The sequence below is a fragment of the Nasonia vitripennis genome, chromosome 2 (assembly GCF_009193385.2).
Source record: "Nasonia vitripennis strain AsymCx chromosome 2, Nvit_psr_1.1, whole genome shotgun sequence".
NCBI lineage: Eukaryota > Metazoa > Arthropoda > Insecta > Hymenoptera > Pteromalidae > Nasonia > Nasonia vitripennis.
The window spans coordinates 5,129,122-5,148,804 of NC_045758.1; the positions used below are offsets into that span (position 1 = coordinate 5,129,122).

The following is a 19,683-nucleotide window of genomic DNA, read 5'->3' on the forward strand; positions in this document are numbered from 1 at the left end:
AGTTTTATGATTGTATAAAAAGTTTCATATCTCATCACATTTTATTTGGTATTATGATTCAGAAGACTTCTTCGTCAATACAAAATGCTAATTAATTTAAGGATAAAAATAATTTCCTAATATACACATTTTCTCTTTTTAATTGTCTGCCGGACTATCAATCACAGTTAAAACACCATTCTCTTGATACTTTTTGCACAGCGGATCATCCTCCTTTACAACAAATGACAAAACAGCTTTTTGATAATAGTCTGATGCTATTTCTATGTTGCTAATAACAGTAGAAAGTAGGTGGGCTTTTTCACAGTATATTCCTGGAATCCAACAATAAGAATGTCATAATTTGTGCGTAACTTTATGTAGCTAGATAGATTTATAAAGAAATAAAGAATATTCCATACCTGGAGTTTCAAACATTAAATATGAAAAGTGCACATGTAAGTGATAGTAGGATGGTTGATAATGCAAGTAAATTCGTAACTGAGATGCGGGTAAATTGTACTTTTTCATTATGACATCTGTTCCTGCCTCTTGAATATTTTTGAGCAGTGGCAGGTGAGTCTCGTTAAGTTCTCTGAGAGACCTTATTCTCTTTCTCGCTAAAACTAGTATACTTAAGGTTGCCAGTTGGCCATCCCACTTCAAGTCTGGCAGCATTACAAAGCCCTTTTCCTTGTCCTTATCTTCAAAGATGATTTTATCAAATTCTGCCTTGTGATTTAAAATGTTGTCCACCCACTGAAAGTTGCAAATATTGCTCTCATTAATGGATACATGCACAGTCAAGAATAATTTTGGCCTGTATGCCTGTATGCGAGACACCTACTTGAAGAGAGAACTGGTTGGCCTCGAGGTAGGGTAGAGTAACTTTTTCATAAATCTCGTACGTTTCGTTGACGATGTAAAGCTCTTTTCTTAAAAACTTATCCAAATGCTTCTGACTGGCGGGGTGTATAATTGTTGTATTGAGACCTGTCGCAAAAACGCAGATTCGTAAAGAAAAGAAAGTCGCAAAGTATTCGCATAACAAAGAAGGGAGCCGGCGGCCGTAACTGTCACGTAGCCGAAAGCGGAGCAACTACCTATATAGTTACTGTAGCCGGTAGAAACGCATCGGCAGCAAGAGAGATAATAATAGGGGGAGGAAAGAAGCGCTTTACTATATACCATTGTGTTCTCGCGTGGGGAAGCACTCGTAGTTCCCGTAGACGTCGTTGCTGAAGAGCTTCCTGATGATGGTGCCTTCGTTAAAGAAGCCCCGCTTGAGGAAGATCTCGTCCTCGGGAAAGATCTTCTTCTCGAGAATGACGACAGCCGGGCTCTCGTAGCCTTTGAACGTTCCCTCGACGAATATCTGCTTCCTCATGCTATTGACATTGAGGACGCGCGTCATCTGAAAGCTCGAGAGGTTGAGCGCGGCCTCGTGGACGCTGGCCTCGAGCTGCTTGGCGTCGGACTCCTCCGTCGTCGCGACGTCCGGCTTCATCTTTTTGGCAGTCGGGGACTGATCTTCGCTCGTCGGCGAACCGTCGACACTCTGCTCCGCCATTTTTCACGCTGCACGCACACGAGGAGATCTGAACTGCAACTGCGGGAGAGATTCGCTCACGGAACTTGACGACGCCGCCGCCGCGAGTTGTACGCTCGACGTTCGCGAAAGCACGCTTCGTCCGTAAGTATATATGTATAGAACGATGTCGTCGCCGGCGAGCTCTGCGGGCTGAACTGATGTACTTATGTGCAAGCTGGCTTGTGCAGGCTGCGCGCCGCTGATGGCCTATATGGATCTTTCTCACGCACTCTGTCCTTGTCTGCAGTCGCCAGGTGCGAGCAGCGCCCGGACCTTATTATGCGCGCCAGAAGTAAGTACCTATAAGGCGACGTTTTCGAGGGTTGCAGGCTTGCCAGCGGACAGCGGAGATCGAGAGATAATTCGATTCAGATGGTTTGGAGTTATCGCGAGCGCTTTTTTATAATACTTGGATTATTACGTTAGGATTTGTATTTATTAATTTATAGAAACTGCTTTGCCGGCTGACCACTAGGGGGCGGAGACGAGGCTTCGAGAATTATACATATATATAGGTACACATACCTATTATATGTGGATCGCCGCATTGTTGCAACTGCAGTTCGATTTTTTTGCCGACAAACTTATTATAGATACTTACACGCGGGAGTCAGCTTCCCCTTATAGCCGTCGGCGGTCGAATCGAAGAACGACAGAATCATCGCAAGTAGTTTATGAGTTTAACTTATACTTTATTGATAAAGTTGAGCGAATTTTTCATTTTGAATGATAAAATTACTATTTTTTTCTTTTTCTCTAATATATACATTTTTTATAATACCAATGTTACCTTGATATTATATAGAATTGAGTATTAGTTTGTTTAAACAAACATGCCGAAACAAGTGAAATTTCATATTTCGCAGGGTTGAGTCATCGCAACGGTACTTCGACCAATCGAATCGTGTCACGCGTGACGCACTCAGCTTCCATATACGCGAAGCGAAGCCTCCACTTCTCCGCTTGGCGCTTCATGCCCGGTCGCCATCATCAGCAGACAGAGTGTCATTATCGTTAAATATTGCTTTAGATGTTCTCAAGAAATACAACTTTTTCATGTGTGCTGTAAGATAGATTAATAAGCATAGGGTAAATAAAGTTTTGAGGTAAGTACTTAGGCTGAATTAGAAATACTTATGTTCTCCTTAATCGAAGCTAGACGCGAAACTAACCGGAGCAAAAATGGTTGTAGAAGAGCATTAGAGGCGTGTTAGAGGTGTTATTTTGCACAGGATTTTCTGCAATCTGTGCAGGTACATAATTGCAAGAATTTAGAGTTTCTTTGGTATCTTGCAGTACAAGCATAGAGGATTGTGAAAGAATAGCTGCTAGTATTTGTACTAGCTCCAATTGCCATTCAGTTAGAGATAAAAAATAATGAATATTAAGGATTTACATAAATATCAAGTTAAATAAATGTTCGATATTGCAGGATACTATAAAAGGAACTTTTTAGAAGAAAATGGACGAGACAGAAATAGAAATTACCGAACCTAATTATGAGGACTATGAAGCCTCAGATGTCGAAGGTAATTTTTTTGTATTAATTAGATTTATAAACAATCTATGCAAAGATAAACATAGAGTGCTTATATCTGTAACAAAATTTCACAATTATTTTGATTCATAGATGAATTCAAATCACATGACCTATCACCATTTCACTCACCGTCACTGTCGGATAGAAGAAAGATGGGTGTACTAAGTGTACTAAGATCAATAAAAGAAAATCAGGAGAAACAAAATGACATGATGTCTCAGGTTATAACGCTCCTTGAGGGCCAACAAAAAATAACCAACAAGCTATTGGAAATTGAAAAAGCTAAAATAAGATCGCAAATTTCTAAAAAAAGTGTTAATAAAGAACTGGATGCTGATGTTGAAACATCTGAACCACAAACAGTACAGTCAACCATAATAAGTCAATTAAACGAAACGTTTAGAAATCTTAAGCAATCGCTGGAATCAAATAGTACATCAAAATTAAACATTCAAAGAGATTATAAGCTTACAGAAAAAGCATTGAACCTGCTAGATTGCATTAATCCTGATTTGAAATCAAATGATTTATTAGACGAAGAAGATGATAACATTCCCAAAGAAGAAAATTTGATCTCTAAAGAGTCAGAGACCAAAGAATTCAAGAATAGAAATGCAGATGACTTCCACAAAGGCCCAAAGGGGAGTTTCCCACCAAAACGAACGCAATGGCATGTAGGTCCAACTCAAAGGTGTTTTAGGTGCAATAAAATAGGGCATAATGCACCTGAATGCCCATTAGCTGAATATGGACTCTGGTTTTGCTATTTTTGCCAGGCAGAGAAGAAACACAAAGGTTCAGATTGCCCAAGAAGTAACGCAGGAACATCAAAAACCCCATATTTTGGTAATAAAAAGTATATTCCAAATAATCCACAAAACAAATACATAAAGAATAGAGAATATGACAATGGAGGTAGAGAAAGAGCAAATTTGAGTAAACCATTCAAAAGAACTGTGAAACCTGAAATACCAGGAAGAAACCACAATCAATATTATAAACCCAAAGACGCAAAACCCTATATGGCAGGTATGTAAACAGCACGATTAAAATTGTAAGAACTAGAATTATTATCAATTTACTTCAAGTATACTCTAAAGAGTAATTAAAAACGCGAATAAAGTGAGAGATGTATGTAGAAATAAATGGCAAGGAAAATGTCATCCCCAGTCAAAATATAATAAAATAAGGCATAAGATTAATTACATTTAGATGTTTGGCAGATATACTCAAAGTGGATTGTGTTCAATTAAACATGAAAATTAAGCTGGAAAATATTATTTAAATTTGGAAAAAATGTTATATTAGAGTAGACAACGTTACAAAAGTAACTAGATTTTTAGAAGTAATATAAATGAAAATGCAGGTTATTCAAGGATACCAGAAGAGTACTTTTGGGTCAACTTAAAAAATCGTACAAATCTTGACGATAGAAGTAGCTTTTTTTATTATATTTATAAATCTTACATATGTCAACAAATTTTAAAGTACCAATAAATATTTATTTAACTTTAGATGGAAAATTTAAAGAATATAATGCAATCTATAGTATTTATAAGGAAAATTATTTATTGTTCTATATAGTTTTTTGTTTATTGCCACAGAATTTATTTACCTTTACGCACGTCTATTTTATTTGAAAGTTAAGACATTATATCCTGAATAATGAAAATTCATGATGTCACATATGGGATAATATAAGAAAATGCAGATATGATTATAAGAACAAAAACTTGAGATAAAAAATTATGAATTTAGAATTCAACTAATATTGAAGCAACAATATGTAGATTTTTATAGAATATTTTTCTTTTCCAGATTCTGAAGAAACAAGTTGGAAGCGTAAAGATTATAATAATTATTAAATTTATATTAATTTATTCCAAAATCACAAAAAATAAAATAAAACTATAGAAATTCGAAATAGAATCATGCATATAATGGAAGGAACTGTCAAGAAGCACAGCACTTCAGCTTTCTTCCAGTACTTGGCATTCCATGTGCATATATATCAATATCTTAAAATGGTGTCATTCAGTAAATACGTGACTCCTGCATCTCTGCATGTCTGACACTTGCTACTGACCTGCGGACAGTGTCCGCTTTTTCCTTTTTATGGCAGATGACTCACGGAAATTAACAGTATATCGTGATGATATGCATACTTTACGTTTGACACAGTTCATAAACTCATCTAAAACTGTATTTCTATAGTATGATTAATAAATGTATTTCCATAGATTGAAATAAAAAAACTAGCTGCAGTTATAGTCAATCGTATATTTTTAAATAAAAATGGTTTAGTTTTGTACATACACAATTAAATGATTTATCAGCGAAATTCTGACAATACTGAGTTTGTCATGAACGAGAGAAGTCAATAAGAAATGAATATCAAAATGATATGAGTGAAAATAAATTTACTTATTGTACATAGTAATACACAGTAAATATACAAATTGAGCGAACAAAAAACGGGATGATTCAATGTAAACTTGGATTAGAGCTATGGACAAAACTGTAATGAAATTGCATCTCTTAACAAAGTTTTAACCACTTTAGATTTATCATAATCATTATAGGCGCGTTATTTCGTTACCAAAAATTTCATTTTAAACATTGCATTTTTGGTATAAATGACAAGACTATAAGAACCTTATAAATGACAATTTAATTACAAATTATGTTTTCGTATCATTCTCGCATTCTCATGCTTTGCAGTTATTTCTTTCTTACAATCGTCTTTCACACTGTTGTTTACACTTATTGTTTCTTAGTAGTTGATAGTTTTAACATGAGACCTAAATATACGACTTATACAAAGGAATTCCTTAAATGTCCTTCTCTGCATTCGCTCATTCAAGTTGAAATGTTTCAGTTCATTATGGAAAGCATTGGATTATTCACTTCACTAAACCCATTTTTTTTGCTTCAACTTCGTAAATGAGTAACCTCCACATTTTCACCACAAACACCTCAGCTTCGTCATCCAAAACCTGAAATAAAAATTTCATACGTAAATATTGCGTACAATATATAACCTATTTAAAATAAAGTGCAATAATATGTTTACCATTTGTACATCATCAAGAATACCCTGAGGTGAACTTCCGGCCATGACTTTACTGCAGATGAAATCAACTAACGTAGGCTCTGGCTCACCAATGTATTCAATAATCTTCTTATTTATCCAGGGACGTATTCGTTTTTCCATTAGCGACTGAAAAGAATTAAGATATTAAATTTTTTTTTTTAATTTATAATTCCGATATATTTGATATAACAAATAAATATTTACGTTATCAATAACAGCCCAGTCGAGTTGATATCCGAACAGCGCATTTTTGTCTGTAGGAATTTTGTCGATGAGAGATTTGATATGCTTTCGCTTTTCTTCCTGAGATTTCGAATTTTCTTCTTTCGCATTCTTTGCAGCAGCCGCTTCTTCGTTCTTCTTTTTCTTCTCTTCACCGTAATCTAAAGTTTATCAATATAAAGATTAATGAAAAGAATAATGGCATTCGATATTATGCAGGATAATAAAGTGATTTCATAATAACTCACCGATAGGTACAAGTTTGCGCTTTTTGGCATTGTTCGTACTGTCATCGTCATCATCGTTATTGAAAACGTCCTTTACGTCGATGCGATTTTTCTTTCTCGACTGATTAGAGTTCTGAGAGCTCGATATTGCATTTGGACTGGCAGGAGTCTTGTTACCCATTGCATGATCTCCTCTAGAGCCTCCACCTCCCATTGCAAACGGGACGAAGTTACCTTTAAAGCAAAATTGAACGATTAATTGCTAATTATACGCGTTACTCGCAGTCTACATTAAAAAAACACTAAAAGCATGTCCTTACATGATGTCAATTATGTGGGAGACATGGAATTAATTAAATATAGACAATTACAGGATATATTAATGAATGAGCGAATCAATTCGTATGATTTGTCTACTACTCTACTTAATGTATACGCAAAGATACGATGCAGAAACTATGGAAAATCGAAGAATGAAGAAGCAAAACAATTTAAAGTATAGTCTACTCACTGCCGCTGACTTTGTCAGGCTCACTGACAAGTGACGTCCTCGAGTCCTCGTCGTGAATCGGAGGTTGTGGCGGTTGTGGCGGCGTCGTTGACCGAATCGGCGACGATATAGCCCTCTTGTCCTTGATTGGTCCATCTCTTTCTAGATCGATCTGCTCGACCTCGTGCTCCTCAATCGGTTCCCCTCTGTGGTGGTTCTGATGGTGCCGGTGATGCCGACGATGGTGATGATGGTGTGGGTGAGGTCGCGGTGGTGTCCGCGAGATCTCCTGAGCTGGCTGGGAGCTTCCGTTGTCGTAGTGCGCAATCTCATCGCTGTCGCTATCGATCGGCTCGGTTTCAATCGGCGGCATCTCCTGGTGGTGTTCCTTCTCCTTGTGACGCGATGACGGTTTCTCGTCATCCTCGTCGATGATCGTTATTACTGGTTTTGGTTTGTACTGTTCCTCCCGCTCGGCTTTCAACTATGGAGCAAAGAATGCGTTAAGAAAAGAAAAATCATGATTCTAAATTACAAGCAACACAAGCAAAATCGAAACCTACCCTCTCGAACTCTGCTGCTGGATCTGCGTATTTTGAGTCGGCATAGAGCTTTTCCTTGAGGCGCTGTAGCTCCTGTCTCTCGGCGCACCTGTCCCTGGAGTCGGCCTCGGCCTCGACAGCCCTCTCCTCGAGCCTGCGGGCCAGCTCCTTGCCCTTGTAGTACTTGGCGTCGTCCCTGTCATCGTCGTAGTCCTCGAGGAACTCCTTGAGCCGTTTGGCTTCGCGCTCCCTGGCTTCGCGTTTCGCCCGCTTCTTGTCGTTCTCCTTGTCGTACTCCTTTTGCTTGCGACGCTCGCGCGCCTCCCAGGCCCGCAGTCTCTCCTGGTAAGCAGCGTCCTTCTCCCTGGCTCGCCTCTCGTTCTTCTTACGCTCCTTCGCCTCCTCCTCTTCCTCGCGCTCGCGCATGATCTCGCGCTCTGACTTCCTGGCCTCCTCGCGCTCTCGGTCCCGGTCTCTGTCGCGTTCTCGCTCTCGCATCTCTCGTTCACGTTCTCTCTCCCGGTCGCGTTCTCTCTCGCGCTCTCGTTCTCGCTCGCGCTCCTTGTCGCGCTCTCGTTCCCGGTCTCTCTCGCGTTCGCGCTCAGCCCTGTCGTTGCGCTCACGCTCTGCTCGGTCTCGGTCGCGGTCCCTGTCGCCGCCTCGGTCCCTGTCACCCTCTCGGTGACGATCTCTGTGCCGGGACTCGGTTTCGCGCTCGCGTTCACCGCGACCACGGTCCCTCTCTCGCTCTCGCTCCTTGGACCTGTAAGGAAGAACGAATGGACGAGGTTAACGATCGAATCTCTCGGTAATAATCAAAGATAGCTTCGATTAAACGAGTGCGTACCTCGACCTGCTGCGTCGCTTATCCCTGCGACTGCTGCCGGTGCTGTCACTCCTGCCTTTGTGCGGACTGCCCGGGTCGGCATCATCGCCGTCCAGCTTGGTGCTATTGGCATCGTCGTCCTTGCGATCCTTGTTGCGCTCTTTCTCGCGCTTCTCGCGCTCCTCGTTCTCCTCCTTCTCGCGCTTCTTCTTCACTTTGGCCTTCTCTTCTTCTTGTTTCTAAAAAAGACAAACAGAATTGTCCAAATTTAGTAGGCTCTCGTCCCTCTACACCATTAACGCTGAATAATATTCATATGCATATGGTAGATCGAGCTTATCAACAAAACTAAACAATCATGTGGATATTCAAAAATCGAGTCCGATATTCTGCGTAAATACAGTTATATTGATCGTATTATCGATCCATCAGATCAGGTAAAAAAAATAGAAATAAAGGACTGCATGAATTTCATCACAATAACGAGTACATTATACAGTAATCAAAATAATAACTCATGGCGGGTTAATGTATGGTCTATGTTAGGCTGACGAGCCAGCGATAGCCGCGAATCGAATTTCCACTTCTGCGTAACAAAAAAAGAATCCGATAATGCAGCGGCTGCGTCGAGGCGATCGCTGACTCGAGCGCGAAAATAATTCTTTGAAATGCTCAATTGGTATTACATGAAAAATAGTATATCGATAAATATCTTCAATTGCGCAGTCTTCGTATTGTCTTACTCACAACTTTGAAGGACCTGTCGATATAGGTTGTCGCCGCTTGTTCAGCTTACACTGGCAGAGCCTTTATAGAACGAGAGGAAGAAAGAGAGAGAGAGAGACAAAATTTTTTTCCTCGAAAGATTCGTTTCTTATGAATAGGTATTTTGCTTATGTTTCATAAAAAGACTAATTCTTACGTCTAAGCTTATGATCTAGAGAGAAATGAGAACAGAAGAGCAAATCGGGGATATGTAGCAAAAGCACATATAAATATATAAATATAAACATATGACTTGTGTGTGTCAGTGTTTGAATGTAAGTGTGTATGCAGTACATGGCAAAGAAAGAATTGCTCGGCATTCGCTATCTACACCCGTATGCATCGTGATGTGTATGTCTATATGGTGTTTCTTAGCCTGCGTGTACTGTATACCTATAAAGAGCCGAGGGCCGCGCGCGCGAGTACTCACAACACCGCGCGCGAACCTCTCGGCCTTTCATTCATTAATCGTTCACATAAAAATCGCATTCTTGTATGTTTGATTATCGGTTTTCTCTAACATTATAGCCTATATCGTGTGGTATATGTAATATGAGAGTCTTGCTCTGAAAAAATATCTAATAGTATTTTATAAAATGAGAGAGAAAGAGAGAGAGAGAGAGAGAGAGAAGTGTTGCGTGGTTATACCGATTTGGAGGAGGTGCGGCGAAGTCGTCGCGCAGAGTCAGATATTGGTCGATCTCCCCATTGCTCTCTTTTACTCACTCGTTGCCGAGAAGTGACACAACATTGCAACTCTTATTGTGTCAGCTCGCTCGGCAAGCGAGACGATTCTCCGAGAGTGTATCATCGTCGGAAATCATTCGCTCTTGCGTGCGTTATCCTTGCGCCGCCGAGAACGGAGCATCACTGTCTCTCAGTGTCTGTATCAGCCAAAGCGTCAGCGACAGCTGTTGAATATCAAAGGCACAATTTTCTTGGGCTACGTGCTTCACAAAACTCCACAAACCTCAACCAACTCTAACTTCCTCAATCCTTACTTTTTTTCATAACTTTTCCTTTTTTAATTCTTTTGTCAAAAGTAGTACTAGGCAACTGAAAATCGTCCAGAGCAATTCTATATGGCAGAAAAACTTATCAACATGCAGACAAACAAATCTATAGGCAAAGAATCGCTTTTGTATTTCATGGAATTTACTGTAAGCAGAAACACACTGTGATCTTTGCGCACTCTCGAGTATTGGGTCGATGAGGCATGACGAGACAGTGAAATGAATAGAAATAGTATGGTTAATCTCGTGTGCGCTGCTTCACTTCTCCAAGACCCGGCAAAGATCACGATATTTTTTCCAATAAATAAAATGCAATGTTCAAACTAGCAATAAACGAGAATAATCATCACGATTTACAGTTACGTATACTGAGGAATATTAAAAAAAAGTATAAATTTTGATGTGTGCAGTGATAGTGTGCATCTCATTGGTAGAGAAATAGAGAAGTAGCAAATGTATCTTTATGTATGGGGATCCTTTACACGAGGAACATTTAGATTTGTCAGTGGCTTTGCGTTGCCGATTTTTGTTTTACTTTTGTTTTCATTGTTGATCTGATTTTTTGGTGAATTTTACTCACGGTATCGAAGTCGGCTGCTGGCAGTGCCGAGGGGCGCTGTTGGAGCACCTATGGTACTACGTACATGTCTGATCGTGTGAGAGGCCGAGCAACACTGGCTGTTTACACAAAATAAAGAACAACTGAACGCTCTCCGTCTCGTCGAGGAAGAAAAAAAAAATTGTGTCTGGCGAGGTTTCTCTCGCTGGATATGCTTTCCTTTCACTAAGTCATACTCTACATTTATATAATCATTACACACGTATACAATTCACGCAGCTCAGTGGTCTTTCGGTCTAACAGAGTAGACCCTCGAGAGCACTTTATGCGTCTCTAGAAACGACTCTAAAATAAAGCAACGAATGAAGCTAGAGAAACTTGAGTTTCGCGCTTCTCCTCTCGGCTGGCGTCTGTTGATTATCGTTGATTATCGATAACTAGTCAAGCAGTAAAGTTTATTTTCCCAGACCCCCCCATCATCGAACACCGAATCAATATTTCGATGCAAGAGTTTATGTATCATACTGCTTAAAAAATTATCATTACCTTCATAACTTCCCGAAACTTTCCGATTTCTCGTGTGATTAGATCGCGCTTACTTTCCTCAATTTCAGCATCGTCCAGAGTCAGGAGCTTCGCCACCGTTGTTTTGATAGGCTCTTCTAATTAGAACAAAAATTGACTTTATCAGTATAAAAATAATTCGTTTAAAAAATTCAGTACTCGCATACATACCTGAATTATTCGCGACTATTTCGAGATCGGTCAGATGCTCAGAAATAATTTGCTGAATTCTTTGATGAGCCTCTGTGTCAATGGCCTTCATCATATCATCCATGTAGTCGTCGTTGTCTTCCGACTCATTTGATTCAGCAGGCGTTTCGTCTTGCAAAGGAGATGAACCCCCTTTCAGCTTTTTCCGCCTTTCAGCTGTCAAGTAAATGTCTCATTTTAATACATATCTGTCAACATTTGATATTAATACAAAAGAACAGTACAACAAAAACCAACTAACCTTTGAACTTGTCCAGTTCTACTTTTGTTTTAGCATCAACTTTGACAACTAACTTTTTGTTACCAATTTCCATGTCATGCAGTATTCTAATGGCCCTCAATCCAGCATCTGGACCAGCATATTCGCAGAAACCAAATGCCTGAACTCTCTTCCAAGATAGCACGTGACCACAAGCACCAAGTATATGTCTCACCATAATATCTGGTGCACGATCCATAATATTGCCTACGAAAACTGTGACTGGAGGACCTGTTTCTCGTTCTCTTTTTATTCTTGGAGCCTCAGGCCTTGGAGGTGGTGCAGCCGGCTGGTTTCTCTGATACCGGACAGCTGGAGCAGATGTTTGCATCGCTGTCACCGGTGTAGGAACCATCTGTAACAGTGTATTTTATTGAAACAAAACTATATTGTGAAATACTTCATGCTAGATAAATAATAAATATTGCATTTGTAGCATTTTCATTCTCTCATATCTATTGGTAGCTCAGAAGATTTATGATTCATGACTCACATATTTTCTGAACGAAGATTTTACAGTCAACTTACACATTGGTACGTTTTGTGTGAAACTATCAAACATATATCAATAAATGAATTAATAATGTGAATCAATTGAAGATTTATACTTCTATGGATCTATATAATTTTTACTTTCATTTTTACACAAAAATGCAGTCAATGCTATTGCAAATCCGTCTATTGCAAGCAAAGCTTTTGTTAATCTATGAATCTACAACTTACTGCAATATACTCTCAGCCAAATGCAAATAGCCAGCAAAAATAGTACAACAAAGATATGATACTCACGTGAGGCATTGGCATGACTCCTCCAAGTATTGGCGGCGGGGCACCCACCATGTATGGCATTGGTGGCATGCCAGGTATACCCATTGGAGTCTGTCCTGGGTACGACATCTTACTCGATAAATTGTTCTATATTTTCAACTACAATGATCTCTACCTAGACGAACAAAACAGAACTCCGGTTAAAAACCACTTCTTCTGTCAATCGGACTGAGTCAGCAGCAGACGCGATCGGCAACGAGAGAGGAAAAAAACAGCAAAACGGCAAAACAAACAAACGGCTAGCAGCGTCTCGGGCCAGTGACTATTTTAACGACAAACAGATCGATCAAGATGTTGGAATAAAACTGTTCGCTCGGGGAAAAATGGAGCATCGGCGGCGGCTTCGATTCACACTAGAACGTTTCGCACTCTGTAGGTACACTTTTCTTTGAACTAAATCGACCGATTTGACGATGACTCCTCGATAAGCTTCCCGAGCCTATAGATGTATGCACGCACTCACGACAATATAGCCACGGGGGCTTGGGGGCAAGCCCATAGACTTTCTAACCTAAACAGGCGACTCTCCCGTCCTCACGGCGCCGGAGATCGACACGTCCGCTCGACAATAACGGCCTGAATAGATGCAAATACTTAGATCGCCGGTTAATTAACACTCACACTCGAATCAAGGAACTTGAAGCTGCATGGCAGACCCGACGAGGAGTCGTCGGAAGTATATACTAATAATGTATTGGCAGAGCAGCAGTGGTATAGCACTAATAGCAGCCCCGCTGACGTCAAGCACCGCACATAACTTGATGGAGTACTTTATGGCGAATGCAGACGCTGCTGCAGGACGAACGGAGGCAGCTAGCCAGGCCAGCAGCGCAGCAGAGCAACCACACACGCACGCACTACACTCGGAGTGCTCGGAGTCGTTTTCTCATTCGGCAATCCGCTGTGCTACTCTCGACCAGGCGCCATTACGACACGGTGTGTTTCTTCTTGGCCCTACTGCCCCTACTGGCGTGCTCTCTGCATGTGCGCAAACTCTGTTCCGCAAGCCTGTGTGCCGTCTCTCATAATATGATTTTTTCTAAACTTTCGGAGAATTAACGAACATTTTTTATGCGCATATTCCAGTGTAATGCAGCAGAGCGTACAGTTCCTAACGTAATGCGAGCCGCTCTCAAGCATATACAATAGAATTAAGAAAATAGCGAAATATTAAATTCGTGTTCTATTTTTATATTTCGAGCGTTCTCAAAGATACCGGCGCTGACCGCGCTCGAGTTTCTAAATACAACAAACAATTTTGTTCTATAACAAGTTGGCGAAAAAATCCCAGCAAAAATTGTTTCACACTTTTTTTTCTCTCCTCTGGGCTATCCCTCAGGTCCGCACGTATTCATCGCATCAACTATGCGTATACCGGATAAGGATCCTTGAGTAAAGGACCGGCAGAAACGACGACATATTGGATTTAGACGCTATAAATTATAATCGCATTCCTACCAAACCCCTGACTGCGTGCTTCGCCCCCGCGTGTACATATACCTATGCCGAGATAACTAGGCTTTCGACAAATAATTGATCTATGTAAAAGATCTAATATAACATTTTTCTTGACGTTTTTAATTTTCCAAAATAAACTTCGTTATTATTTTTGAGATAAATTATATATTGTTCAATAAAATTGATCATTTTCGTGTACGATGCTTTGAGGTTATGAATTGTTTGAAGGCGGCTAATTTAAGTGGTTACAAAAATCACCAAATAAATTAAGTTAACAATTTTTTTACAATAACTTTCCTCCTTTTAATACTTAAATAATTGTCCATTGTCCAATATATATAAAAAAAAAATTATTTTTGGCGATTTTTTTTCGGCGACTTTTGTAACCATTTGAATTACCCGCCTCTGAGGATACGCCTTGAGCGGAGCGCCATCATTGTCGGTGTCGCTGTGCGTTTGAGAACGCGCATTTCAGCTGATCGGCTTTCCATAACGAATACTGTACATTACAGAAAATGGCAGAGTGCTCAGTACGGATCGCAAGTGCCTAAATTACCTGCCACTGTCGTCTAAATCCTGGCTGCAAGTAATACGTTTTTCCTCAAGCCAAGTGCATCGACTGATTCTGCGAGTTCCGGACGTTATGATACTGCATTATCAATCAGGTGAGTGATCGAGAAGTTCGTTTTTCGAGGCCGTCTCCACGACGAAACGACTCGTTCCGAGCTCGCAGGCTTCCTTAGCTACGCTCCAAATTTCACTCGTCAAGAAAATCTTTGATATGCCTATGAGTGTCGAAGCAGTAGTCGCGAGAATTTTCTTCGAGGAATGTAGTATATTGTCCTAGTTTTGTGACGTCGCGTGGATTCGAGAATTCGCGTATTTGTTGTGATTAGTGAGCTGATTGTTGCAGTTGTTTGTTAATCTGACGGGACGTTGTTGTTGCACATTTTTGGCATGTTTAGAACGTAAGTTTCACTTTCGCCTCGGAGCGAGTTCTTTGGGAGAGTAAAAAGCCTGCGGTCGATCAAAAGTCGTTGCACAGACGGCACATTTCGTCAGAATCATTGAGATTTGCAAAAGTGAAATTTTTTATCGTATCGTTGTTTATGCTGGATTACAGATGCGTTCGGAGATTGTGGGCGATCGACTTTGATTTGTTGTTGTTCCAAGTACATACACATCAGATTCACTTTTGTTATCTCTCGATGTGACTCATAACCTATTTTATACATTTTTATGCAGATTATGCAAATTGGTGAAACTGCACATTTTTTAAATGAAATTACAGCACCATTGCAAGAAGAAATTCTATTTTTTGTAGTTATTTTATTTTTAGAGCAGCTGTTTTTAGCAAAACAATGATAGTATTGATTTTTGTATATATATATATACATATTGCTATTTTTTGGGAGGCTAAAAATGGTACTGCCTCCTCCACAAAGAAGATTATGCGACTACTATTTTGTTTACTTAGCATAGGTTTATTTTTTGCAATTCGTATTTTTCAGATTGTTTACTATAACAAAAGAGAAAATATGGCACCACGACGAGCTGAGGATATTCCTCTAAAGAGGGTGGCAGCACTAGGCTGTCGCCTACCATCTCGTCTTCCTGCTGGTGAAATTTTAACAGATATCAAACAAAATTCTTGGAGGTTGGGAGACTCCATAGGTTGTGGAGGTTTTGGAGATGTTTATTTAGGTAAAGTTTGTAAACATATACTTATTTATAATTAATGTTGATGCAAGCAATGCATGCTTTATTTTTATGTTTGTTTTTTTCTACTTTAGCTTCAGATGACATTCACAAGCCTGTTGGCCCAAATGCAAAGTATGTCATTAAAATTGAACCACACAACAACGGGCCACTGTTTGTTGAAATGAACTTTTATATACGAGCTGCCAAAAAGCAAATGAGTAAGTTTTGTTTTATTGGATCTCATCAATCACTATTCAGAAAAATACAAATCTTCAAATTTCGATTCTTTCTATTTCAGTTGAGAACTGGTGTAAAGAGCAAAATCTGCGTCAAGTAGGCATACCATCGTATGAGGGTTCAGGCTCTCATGTTTATCAAGGTGAAAAGTACAGATTTTTAGTAATGCCCCGATATGGAACAGATGTGGGAAAACTTTTTACTTCAAACGGTCGTAAACTATCAAACAAGCTTATCAACAGCCTTGCTGTTCAAATGGTAATCATTTAATCTTGAGCAACATTTATCATATAACATTATATTATATTATTTATATAAATTCGTTTTCAGTTGTATGCATTAGAGTACATACATAGTCAAGGTTATGCTCACTCTGATATAAAAGGAGCAAATATCTTGCTAAAGAAGAATAGCCAGGAATATCGTTCAGAGCTTGAAAAGACTCAGGCATTTCTTGTTGACTTTGGTTTGGCATACAGATACCGGACTAGCAATGGTGTGCACAAACCATTTTTACATGATGAGAGAAGAGCTCACGAAGGAACACTAGAATTCACTTCTCGTGACGCGCATCATGGCAGTAAGCATTGTGCTAATTTTTAATTCAACATCAATTCACGTTAACATTTATCACTAACTATCATTTTTTTTTTCAAATTACAGCACACTCAAGAAGAGGAGACTTGGAGACTTTAGGATACAATCTACTTCAGTGGCTATGTGGAAGATTGCCTTGGGAAAAGGAAGATGGTGGTTTGGCTCCATCTGCTGACCCTGATGAAATTCATGCTCAAAAAGAAAAGTATTTTGAGAATGTCGACGGTTTCATGAAGGAATGTTTCAAAGACAAAAAACCACCCGAGAACATAACAAACTACATGAAATACATTTCCAATCTGAAGTTTGAATCCAGACCGGATTACGCGTATCTCCGAAGTCTGTTCCGTCAAGATATGAGTTTCGAGAGTCTTTTTGGAAAGCGAATGTCCTATGCCAATGAAAATTCCTCACCCGTCAAAACCTCCAAGAGACAGTGTTTACGAGAGCGGAAACCTTGTAGGCCAGTCAACGGCGAGGTACGTATTGTGTTTTTCATCCGCTCCTGTTTCCCCATTTTTTCCACGACCTTCAATAATTTTCAATCAGAGCGCATACAAATTTGTACATAAGTGCATTCATATGGTCGCGTCGCGACTGCACGAAATCGTAAACACTTTCCATTATGTTGCATAGGTAAGAGTAACGCGAAATACACAGCCGCCGGCGGAGCACGAGAAAAAGGAAAGCGACTTTAGCTGGGAGGCCGTGTTGGCCTGTCACCCGGACAAGCTGGCAAAAATTAGTGCTCAGCCGCCGTTGTCGCCGCTCACCCCTCCACCGTCGCCGCCGCCCCCGACGCTCCCCACCTACGCCATGCTAGCAGTGCTGCAGAAGATGAAGGAGCGACAAACTGGTTTGGTGAGGCAGCGAACGAATTCAAAGTCTTCCGAGTAAGTGTCTCCCCTCTCTTTCTCTTTTACTCTCTATATACGCGGGCTTTTTGCTCTCTTTCTCTGGGCTACTCTCTTGGAATTCATACGTGTACGGGATAAGAATAACCGTGTACATGCCTTTTTTCCTCTTTTACAGCAATGAACTTAAAGCGAAATGGATGACACCGGCGATGGAAGAAGTGGCTCAATTAAGGAAAAAGAGTTTGGAGCAGCTCGATGCGAATGCCAACGAAACTAAAAGACTTACGCGCTCTCGTGTAGCGCAGCTTAAAAGTTAGTATCTCTTGTGAAACTCTGCGAGGTTCTTAAATTTATCTCGAGAGTGATAATTTTAAATTTAACGTAAATTTATGTTTTATGCTTACAGGTAAAAACAAGTCGGCGAAGAGGTCGCTGCAGACTGACCCAAGGAACAGTGGAAAGAAGAGAAAACTGTCCTACTAAGTTTTGACAATTTCGCAGTAAGCAATTAGAATTGGAAAATCAGATCGATCGTAAAGAAATTGAAAATCTTTCGTATAAAAATAATGTGTAAGTATTAATGACTAGGATAGATTTTTGACGTTCCTGCGAGAGGAAAAACAAGACTCGCGTGATTCTCGCCACTTTTTCGTAAGACTGCCTTACCAACGCTACTTTCAGAGCCTTGGTGATCAAAAATCCCAATAAGCCCCCCCCCTACCTTCCTTTTTTACCAATCCTCTTTACACATGTCATTATTTTATCGTTTTATTATTTTAATATACACGTTTTTTTATAGTTTCATTAATTATGTATAAATTAAACGATGAAGAATTTGTAGAAAAATTAAAGCTTGCGCTTTATTTTCCGTTTTTCGCTACTAAGTTTTAACTGTTTAGTTGGTAACTAATATTATGTAAATCACGGTGAAGTCAACAAAGCGGACGGCCGGAATCGCAGGCCAACATTACTTAGCATTTTTTTAGGTAGTGATCGTACATAAGTGATTGAATCGGAAACTGCAGAGATTCTCGGATAACTCCTCAAGAGTTGGATGAAGCGAAATTAAACTCGGAACTTCCAGTCTCGTTGGCGTAGAAGCTTTATGTTTCCCTTTCAACGTATTATCTGAATTAATTTTTTGTAAATAGGAAGTAAACTACCTTACTTTATCTCTTCTTTTGTGATAACTGTATATTAACTGTTAAGTTGAGCGTACCTGTGCCACGTAATGAAATGAAGAATAAAAGAAAAAATAAATAAGTGAAAGAATCTTATGTACTGTATTATCACGTGCGCGACCGAGTTTGGTTTGGCGATAGAGTAAAGCGCTGTATACGGCCGAGAGACACGTATACTTATACTATAATAGAAAGAGATGGTCGAGTTGAGGCAAGCGGAAATAAAAAAGTTATACAAAAAAATTCGTAGGATACAAAGGTTATGTAGCTCCATTTTTTTAATTACTAGAAGAACTCTATTTGATAACGATATGCGTAGGATTCTTTTGTACATTTCAACCTTTATCTCGCTTATCATGTAATATGTCATATTGTATTACGGAAATATAGACTCACACACACACACACACCACACACAATGTGCATTTAAGCGAAATTGGTCTTTTATCTTATTGAAACCTTTCCCATCGAGCGCCTCAATTACAGAACTAGACAATGACCCACATTCACAATTTCCACTCTCACTCTCCCAATCAAGATCAATTCCTTATAATCATTCAATACAATCCGAAAACAAAAGCTCGCGCAACGCTGACACTTTCCATCGTTCCTCGGCAACAATCAGTCCGAGCGTCGATTTCCTCGAAAGCCGTCAGCCGAACCGATAGACGAGAAAATACAAGAACTATCGAAGTAGCGCGAGCGAGGGAGCGAGCGAGAAAGAGAGGGAGAGTCCATTCATCCTTCCGTCGGATGCGCCGGCGCGCTTCTAATAATAGAAGGCGGTTATTCGGTGGGCCCCCGATGCGTGCATGCATTATAATGCTCTCTCGCACTCTCTCCGAAAAATACACGCGCCGCCGCGCCCTTTTTTGCATCCTGGCGCGAATGAGAGAGAAAGAGAGGACGAGAGAAGAGGGAGAATGAACTTGCTGCAGTCGGC

The 19,683-nt window shown here is 40.0% G+C and overlaps 4 protein-coding genes across 5 annotated transcripts; 2 read left to right on the top strand and 2 right to left on the bottom strand.

Annotated features, from left to right (window-relative positions):
* Positions 1–2: 2 nt before the first annotated feature.
* LOC100121865 (m7GpppX diphosphatase) lies at positions 3–2,024 on the bottom strand. Its single transcript, XM_001605424.6, has 4 exons — positions 1,168–2,024; positions 827–972; positions 402–738; positions 3–314 (listed from the first exon to the last, which is right to left on the bottom strand). Exons 1-4 carry the CDS (start codon positions 1,547–1,549, stop codon positions 139–141), a joined length of 1,041 nt encoding a protein of 346 aa, XP_001605474.1. The 5' UTR covers positions 1,550–2,024; the 3' UTR covers positions 3–138.
* A 417-nt stretch (positions 2,025–2,441) lies between these two features.
* On the top strand, positions 2,442–5,585 carry LOC100114341. The gene is made up of 4 exons (XM_031923185.2): positions 2,442–2,676; positions 3,003–3,099; positions 3,201–4,139; positions 4,929–5,585. Exons 2-4 carry the CDS (start codon positions 3,033–3,035, stop codon positions 4,973–4,975), a joined length of 1,053 nt encoding a protein of 350 aa, XP_031779045.1. The 5' UTR covers positions 2,442–2,676; positions 3,003–3,032; the 3' UTR covers positions 4,976–5,585.
* Positions 5,376–13,730, bottom strand: LOC100121879 (RNA-binding protein 25). Of its 2 annotated transcripts, none has more exons than XM_016982083.3 (12): positions 13,331–13,730; positions 12,671–12,824; positions 11,864–12,236; positions 11,584–11,778; positions 11,395–11,510; positions 8,533–8,750; positions 7,707–8,448; positions 7,165–7,627; positions 6,675–6,887; positions 6,409–6,587; positions 6,184–6,330; positions 5,376–6,106 (listed from the first exon to the last, which is right to left on the bottom strand). In XM_016982083.3, exons 2-12 carry the CDS (start codon positions 12,776–12,778, stop codon positions 6,014–6,016), a joined length of 2,847 nt encoding a protein of 948 aa, XP_016837572.1. In that variant the 5' UTR covers positions 12,779–12,824; positions 13,331–13,730; the 3' UTR covers positions 5,376–6,013. The 2 variants fall into 2 exon arrangements, with proteins under 2 accessions (XP_016837572.1, XP_008209697.1); XM_008211475.4 differs by having other exon boundaries at positions 5,611–6,106; positions 12,671–12,820; positions 13,331–13,456.
* On the top strand, positions 13,544–19,154 carry LOC100121894 (serine/threonine-protein kinase VRK1). Its single transcript, XM_031923183.2, has 10 exons — positions 13,544–13,645; positions 14,680–14,832; positions 15,679–15,871; positions 15,961–16,086; positions 16,167–16,363; positions 16,436–16,685; positions 16,769–17,181; positions 17,339–17,595; positions 17,735–17,871; positions 17,966–19,154. Exons 3-10 carry the CDS (start codon positions 15,706–15,708, stop codon positions 18,040–18,042), a joined length of 1,623 nt encoding a protein of 540 aa, XP_031779043.1. The 5' UTR covers positions 13,544–13,645; positions 14,680–14,832; positions 15,679–15,705; the 3' UTR covers positions 18,043–19,154.
* Positions 19,155–19,683: the final 529 nt, after the last annotated feature.

What these genes read in the sequence shown, in the direction of transcription:
- LOC100121879 (XM_016982083.3), bottom strand. Translation starts at nt 12,778, where the DNA reads ATGTCGTACCCAGGACAGACTCCAATGGGTATACCTGGCATGCCACCA. An exon ending in GAGTCATGCCAATGCCTCAC is followed by an intron (nt 12,237 to 12,670) that starts GTGAGTATCATA and finishes ACACTGTTACAG; the next exon opens with ATGGTTCCTACACCGGTGAC. An exon ending in GCGCAAACTTGTACCTATCG is followed by an intron (nt 6,588 to 6,674) that starts GTGAGTTATTAT and finishes GATAAACTTTAG; the next exon opens with ATTACGGTGAAGAGAAGAAA.
- LOC100114341 (XM_031923185.2), top strand. Translation starts at nt 3,033, where the DNA reads ATGGACGAGACAGAAATAGAAATTACCGAACCTAATTATGAGGACTAT. An exon ending in TGAAGCCTCAGATGTCGAAG is followed by an intron (nt 3,100 to 3,200) that starts GTAATTTTTTTG and finishes TTTGATTCATAG; the next exon opens with ATGAATTCAAATCACATGAC. An exon ending in CGCAAAACCCTATATGGCAG is followed by an intron (nt 4,140 to 4,928) that starts GTATGTAAACAG and finishes TTTCTTTTCCAG; the next exon opens with ATTCTGAAGAAACAAGTTGG.
- LOC100121865 (XM_001605424.6), bottom strand. Translation starts at nt 1,549, where the DNA reads ATGGCGGAGCAGAGTGTCGACGGTTCGCCGACGAGCGAAGATCAGTCC. An exon ending in CCCCACGCGAGAACACAATG is followed by an intron (nt 973 to 1,167) that starts GTATATAGTAAA and finishes TTTTTGCGACAG; the next exon opens with GTCTCAATACAACAATTATA. An exon ending in CCAACCAGTTCTCTCTTCAA is followed by an intron (nt 739 to 826) that starts GTAGGTGTCTCG and finishes TGCAACTTTCAG; the next exon opens with TGGGTGGACAACATTTTAAA.
- LOC100121894 (XM_031923183.2), top strand. Translation starts at nt 15,706, where the DNA reads ATGGCACCACGACGAGCTGAGGATATTCCTCTAAAGAGGGTGGCAGCA. An exon ending in GTAGGCCAGTCAACGGCGAG is followed by an intron (nt 17,182 to 17,338) that starts GTACGTATTGTG and finishes TATGTTGCATAG; the next exon opens with GTAAGAGTAACGCGAAATAC. An exon ending in ACGAATTCAAAGTCTTCCGA is followed by an intron (nt 17,596 to 17,734) that starts GTAAGTGTCTCC and finishes CCTCTTTTACAG; the next exon opens with CAATGAACTTAAAGCGAAAT.